The sequence below is a fragment of the Lolium rigidum genome, chromosome 5 (genome assembly GCF_022539505.1).
Source record: "Lolium rigidum isolate FL_2022 chromosome 5, APGP_CSIRO_Lrig_0.1, whole genome shotgun sequence".
Classification (NCBI taxonomy): Eukaryota; Viridiplantae; Streptophyta; class Magnoliopsida; order Poales; family Poaceae; genus Lolium; species Lolium rigidum.
The window spans coordinates 129320622-129327012 of NC_061512.1; the positions used below are offsets into that span (position 1 = coordinate 129320622).

The following is a 6391-nucleotide window of genomic DNA, read 5'->3' on the forward strand; positions in this document are numbered from 1 at the left end:
ATCTTGAGATACTTTAAGGGAACTCCGGGAAAGGGGTTGTGGTTTGCAAAGAGTGGGCACCTTGAGGTGGATGGCTATAGCGACTCTGATTGGGCTGGTTGTCGAGATGATAGAAGATCAACGTCAGGCTATTGTGTGTTTGTGGGAGAAAATCTAGTGTCATGGAGAAGCAAGAAACAAACCGTTGTGTCCAGATCAACGGCAGAAGCTGAATATAGAGCTTTATCTAAAGGGGTGTGTGAGATGCTTTGGGTGAAGCATCTCCTGAGCGAGTTGAAGCTTCTCAGAAAGGGGCCCTTGAGAGCTTGGTGTGACAATCAGTCAGCCATAAGTATTGCAAATAATCCAGTCCAACATGATAGGACAAAACATGTGGAAATTGATCGCTTCTTCATTAGAGAGAAACTTGATGCTGGGATCATCAGCCTTACTCATGTCAGTTCTGGGAAGCAAATTGCTGATTGCTTGACAAAGGGACTGGGAACAAGGGAATGCAACTTGGCATGTGACAAGATGAGATTGATAGATATCTACCATCCATCTTGAGGGGGAGTGTTGAACACTAGACATGTTTCTGGCCCAAGTGGCCCAACCTCATATGTGTGCTGACCTATAAAAGGAGGGAGCTGGAGGAGAGCTAACCCTAAGACAGAAAAATCACACCAGTCACCAGAGACCAAGAGGAGAGGAGGTGAGCTGCTACTCCATCACCAAGATGAGGTGAGCTGCTGCTCCAACAGAAGTTGTCAATGATGTATCCTACATACGTATAAAATTGTAATGCGACTTTTTATAATTATGGTCTACACAAAAATAATAAAAAGAAAATATTTGTTGGAGATTTGAAAATGTGCATTGTTCACCATACTCATATACATACATTTTAAATTTTATGTAGTTCAAAATATGAACTAGTTCAAATTGATATTTTGCACGCCGTAGGATATATTGCTGTCTACAGCTAGATGCCTAGATTTTTCAAAAAAGAAAACTAAGAGACATGATTTTTCGATTTTTCTCGGATGTCCCCGAAGGGACATGATTTTTCGATTTTGTAAATATCGGAGTCACCGGAGCCTAGGAGGCAGAAATCTCCACTCTTGAGCTTTGAACTTTATTCGTTGCGATCAAGTTTATCACCAACTGCTTAATTTCTTGGTTAAACGCAACGCCGCTGCTCGTAATGGTAGATAGTACGATTCAACAAATTAATTAGTTGTACACACTCTTTGGTCAGCATATACTCCCAGGCTGTGGTGGTAAAAACTGCAGTATCAATCGCTAATTTGCAAACTTTTTGGGACTACGAATTTAAATTAGTGCTAATCTGCATCTTCAGGAAACTATGATTTACCGAAGTTTAATTTACAAATCAGCTAAATGAATCAGTTTACAAGCAAGGGTAGTATAGTACTATCCGATGGTAAGTTCAGCCTGTTGGCGTGGCCGCCTTGGTGGTTGCCCTTGCCGCATGGCGGCCTCCGGCTGCACCACCACGGCCTCGCCGACGTTGAACTCCGACGAAGCCATCGACCCCGCGGCCGGCGCCGCCGCCGCCCTCCCGTAGGACTGCACCACCAGCACCGATGCCGTGGTCTGGAAGTCCCTGGACGCCAGCAGGTCCCCAATGGGTCCCAGCTCCGGGCACTCGCTCCAGTCCGCCATCCCCGCCGTCAGCCCTGATCCCCCCGGCGTCTTTCCCACCACGAACAGGTCCTTCCCGGCCTCCTCCACGTTCCGTATCTCCGCCACCATCTCGTTCGCGTTGAACACCCCGCGCTCACAGTACTCCACGCCCCCGCCGCCGGCGGCGTTGGCCCGCTCCAAGAACTCCCGGAAGCACCCGTCGTCGGCCTTGCGCTCCTTGAGCGCGTCGAACTCGCTCGCCGTGTAGCTGCCGGCCCTGCCCTTCTGCACGAACCGGAGCACGGTGAGGTCCACGGCCGGGTTGCGCGCCATGCGGGTGGCCAGCGCCACCACCTCCCGGTCGTCGCGCCCGCCGAAGAAGAGCGCCGCCACGCGGTACACGCCGCCGGATCCACCTGCTGGCATGCCGAGGCCGCGGTCGACGAGGATGCCCACGGTGCACGGCGAGCAGGACTGCACGCTGACGTTCAGTTCCTGGAGCGCCGGGTGGGACACCTCCATGCCGCCGTCCACGGTCCGGTGCTTGTGGAACGGGAGCAGGATGAGCGCCGAGTGCTGGTCCTCGGCGGCGGCGGTCACGTCCTCGTGCATGGACTCGTACCGCGACACGGCTGCCATGGTGCGCACCGACACGCCCCCCACGACATGGTTCTCCTCGTAGGCCTTGAAAGCGTGCGCGATGTGCTTGAACTGCATCTCCACGTGGCTCCGGCCGTGGGCCGAGATCTCCGAGGAGGAGGACGCGGGGGCAGAGGCGTTGATGAGGAGGAGCGCCGAGGAGCGGCCGGCGAACTCGATGAGGTGCAGGGCGTGGACGGCGACGGGCGAGCGACTGGAGGACGACATAATGTCGATGAGCGTGATGGCAGCGGGAGCGTCGCGGGGCACGTGCACGCAGGCCAGCACGCGGAGCTCGGCGTCCGGCTGCGCCCACGCCACGGTGCGGCGCTTGTAGAAGACGAGCCGGCGCGCGGGCTTGACAACCATGGCCAGAAGCGGGCTCACCAGCGCCGTGATCAGCGCCGACATGAACACCAGCACCGTGAACGACTGGTCGCTCATAATCTGCATGCATTGACGAATCAATCATCATTTTTACTAATCGCAGCAATTGTCAACTCTTTGGTGAAATAGTAGAATCAATCTGCATAGTAACCTTTTTGTTCCTTGCAATGTTGAGGATGACGAGCTCAATGACCCCCTTGGTGTTGAGCAGGAGCCCGATGGACGTGCCGTCGTGCAGCGGCATGCCGAACCCCGCAGCCACGCCCACGGCGGCTGCCACCTTCAGCACCGCTGCAGCAATTGCGGCGATCATCAGCAACACCGCAGCGCTCATGCTGGTGACCTTGGCGGTGTCCGTGCGGAGGCCGGACATGGCGAAGAATAGGGGAAGCAGATTCCCCACCACGAAGTCCTCCACCTTCTCCACCAGCTCCACGCCGACGGGCCCGTTGGGCACGGCGAGCCCGAAGACGAAGGCGCCGAAGATGGCGTGCGTACCCCCGGCGTCCGCCACGAGCGCCGCCACCATCACGCCGACAAGCACCGCGCACTCGCGCATCTCGCCGACCGCCTCCCCCTCGGAGGCCCGCTTCGCCAGCCGCACGAGGGCCGGACGAACGACGAGGAAGCCCGCGGCGAAGATGAATACGCCCGACGCGAGCGTCCACACGGACGGAAGCACGCCGCCGCTGCGCGCGTCCGAGAGAGCGGTGGCGACGGTGAGCCCTGACCACGCGAGCGTGTCGTTGACGAGGGAGGCGGAGAGGGTGAGCTGTCCGACGTCGGTGCCGGCGAGCTTGAGCTCGGCTATGTTGCGGGCGAGCACGGAGAACGCGGTGGAGGAGAAGGAGGCGCCGAGAAAGATGGGGAAGGAGAGGGCGTTGAGGACGCTGTCCTTCTGCTTGCGGGTGTCGTCGGTGCTTAGGGCCATGTAGCCGACCGTGACGCCGATGAGGAAGGGTGGGAGCGCAGACGCGCCGGCGAACCAGAAGCTGCGGTGGCCGGCACGGGTGATAGTGGGGAGCTCGATCTCGACGCCGATGGTGAAGGTGTAGTAGATGAGGCCTAGGAGCGCCATGGAGTCGAGGACGAAGATGCTGCGCGTGGGGAAGACGATGTTGGTGAAGTGCGGGAACCGGCCCAGCACGGAAGGCCCCAGCACGAAGCCGCCCTGCAATGCAAGAATAAAACAGTTCGTGTCATCGTCACCGTCGTCGGCATTGATGCATTGATGCATTATGCATGCATGCATGTGGTGATCATGGAGACCGACGTACGAGTATCTCTGAGATGTAGCGGGGGAGGCCGAGCGGGGAGATGAGGAAGGTGGCGGCGCGGGTGGTGAAGGTGATGAGGAGCATCTGGAAGAGGAGGAGCGGGAGGGAGAAGTCGAGAGGGTTGTCGCCGGCCCAGATGCCGCTCATGGTGATCTTGCTCGGGTAGAAGCAGAAGAGGTGCGTCCTGTTCGGCGACATCATGTGGTCCCATAGGTCCAACAGAGGGTCGCTCACCGCCGCCGACGACGTCATTTTCCCGTCGTTGGCCGGCCGTTCTACTCCGACTCCGGCGATGGTCCGATTGTGACGGCTTGGATGGTGACGCACTGATCGACTGGCTGCATGGCGAGGAAGGCGATGGTGTGGTGACCGGTGAGGAGTGATTATTGGAATGCACAGTAACCTTGAATGTGCATGCGCATGCAAATTTTGCTTATTCTCAAGTATCCGTGAATGATTGAGGCTTGTGTTTTGAGGCGACTGCCGTGAGAAGCGGGCTGCATGATTGCAAAGTAGTGGTCAATAACCAACTAGATCGATGGAGCACATGGATATTGTGCGAGGCTCAAAATTCTGACAAAGAAGAATGTTTTACTCCCCCCATTCAAATTAATTAACTTAATTTTATGTAGATACAGTGTATTTAGATCTAAAATATTTTTTAATAATCGACGTTTTATTACTTTAGTTAAAGCATTACACATATCCTCTGCATAGCTAAGATACACATATCCATTCTAATCCACAGGTTACAACCAAAAATAAAAGAGGCATTGAACTAGTATTCAAAGAAGAAACATAAAAGGACTAAGGGTGACTTTTTTTGGGCTTCTGCTTATGCATAAGCTAGCTTCTAAAAAATGGTGGGGGAAAACTGTGGTGGCAAGAAGCTACTGGAAACTAGTTCCTCCTATTCTTTTGGGCTTCTATACATTTAGCTTATTTGATGTATTGAGTTGTGAAATATCTGTAATAACCCTAGATACATAACAATATCAGTAAATCGATCTCATCATCCACCATATCCAGGGAACAACTAATCACAAAGATCAAATCATTAGCATATCATCCATTTATACCCAGATAAGACTGGGCATAAAGAGGTCTTGATACTCCACAACATAAAAGGACTAAGACACGGGAGGGTTAATCCGTATATCACGTTGCCATCTATGTTTATAAAAAATATCTCCCGCAACATCCTCTAATTATTTTCATACATTCATAAAGAGGTCTTGATACTCCACACGCTGTAGAGGTGACCTCAAACAAAGCGTAGTTGTGCACCGGTAAATAACCCGCATAAGAGAAGCATTTTTTATTATTAAAAGTCCTATCGTTTCTACATAGCCAAAGCGACCAAACAACAATAATCACTCCCACCCTAATAAGTAGCTTAAACCTAGAATCCACACCATTAAACCAATTGCCGCATATATTCGAAACATTGTGTGATGGGTATAAGGTAGAACTTAAATAGATGGCTGACCATATAGATCTAGAAAATTTCCGCCGGAAGAAAAGGATGTTTTATAACCTCATCCTGATGACAAAAGACACACGTTTTCCTTCCTTGCCAATTGCGATTAGCAAGATTATCTTTGGTAAAAATTACCTCTCGACGCAAATACCACACACAAAAAATTAATTTTCAGCGGGATCTTCATCTTTCCAGTTTCCTTATTGTTATCAACTAAACCATCATGTTGGATTAAACATTATACAAAGAAGCCACCGAAACAAAAGAAACATTCACAATAAGATTTCAGCGAAATACATCAGATCCTTGCATCAAGTGGACTGAATCCAGCTGCAACAATGCATACCACTGCGCTTTTGAACGACACATTCGTTGAAGAGAGCTCTCCAACACCTTAGCGTGTGTATCACCTTTGTATCGCACGATGTTGTATAATGTCAGATATTAATCACGGAGAGTGGCATTGCGAAGCCACTTATCCTTCCAGAATCTAATCCCCGACCAATCCCTAATACCAAAAGCCCCATATGGGAAGAAAAACTTCTTCGTCGCCATAATACCAGCCCAAAAATGCGAGTCTCCGGGTTTGCAATGCAACTGAGACATCGGGTTTGAACCAACATACTTTTTTCTAAGGAGGGTTTGCCATGTCTCATTCTCAGTAAGTAGTTTGAATAACCATTTACCAAGTAGGGCATGCTTTTTATCTCAAGGTCTTAAATTCCAAGACCCCTGTGATCTTTGGGGTGATAGACCAATCTTTTCAAGACTCCTTTTGGCAGTTGGAAGAAAGATATCATATACAATATCATTTTTTCTTAATACTGAATTAATAAGAACCAATCTTCTACCCTGCAGGGATGGTAATTTTCCTTTCTGACTACTTAATCTAATTTGTAATCGTTCCTCCACCATTTTCCATTCGGCATTTGTAAGTCTCCGATAATGAATCGAAATACCTAAATACCTAATAGGAAACTAG

The 6391-nt window shown here is 51.0% G+C and overlaps 1 protein-coding gene across 1 annotated transcript; it reads right to left on the reverse strand.

The window, feature by feature from the left end:
* Positions 1 to 1413: 1413 nt before the first annotated feature.
* Positions 1414 to 4181, reverse strand: LOC124656407 (cation/H(+) antiporter 15-like). The gene is made up of 3 exons (XM_047195159.1): positions 3930 to 4181; positions 2804 to 3823; positions 1414 to 2712 (listed from the first exon to the last, which is right to left on the reverse strand). Exons 1-3 carry the CDS (start codon positions 4179 to 4181, stop codon positions 1414 to 1416), a joined length of 2571 nt encoding a protein of 856 aa, XP_047051115.1.
* Between the last annotated feature and the right edge of the window lie 2210 nt (positions 4182 to 6391).

Excerpts from the sequence above, each read along its gene's own strand:
- LOC124656407 (XM_047195159.1), bottom strand. The coding sequence starts at position 4,181 with ATGACGTCGTCGGCGGCGGTGAGCGACCCTCTGTTGGACCTATGGGAC. Across the intron at positions 3,824-3,929 it reads GCTACATCTCAGAGATACTC|GGCGGCTTCGTGCTGGGGCC; the intron begins GTACGTCGGTCT and ends CTTGCATTGCAG. Across the intron at positions 2,713-2,803 it reads ACATTGCAAGGAACAAAAAG|ATTATGAGCGACCAGTCGTT; the intron begins GTTACTATGCAG and ends CAATGCATGCAG.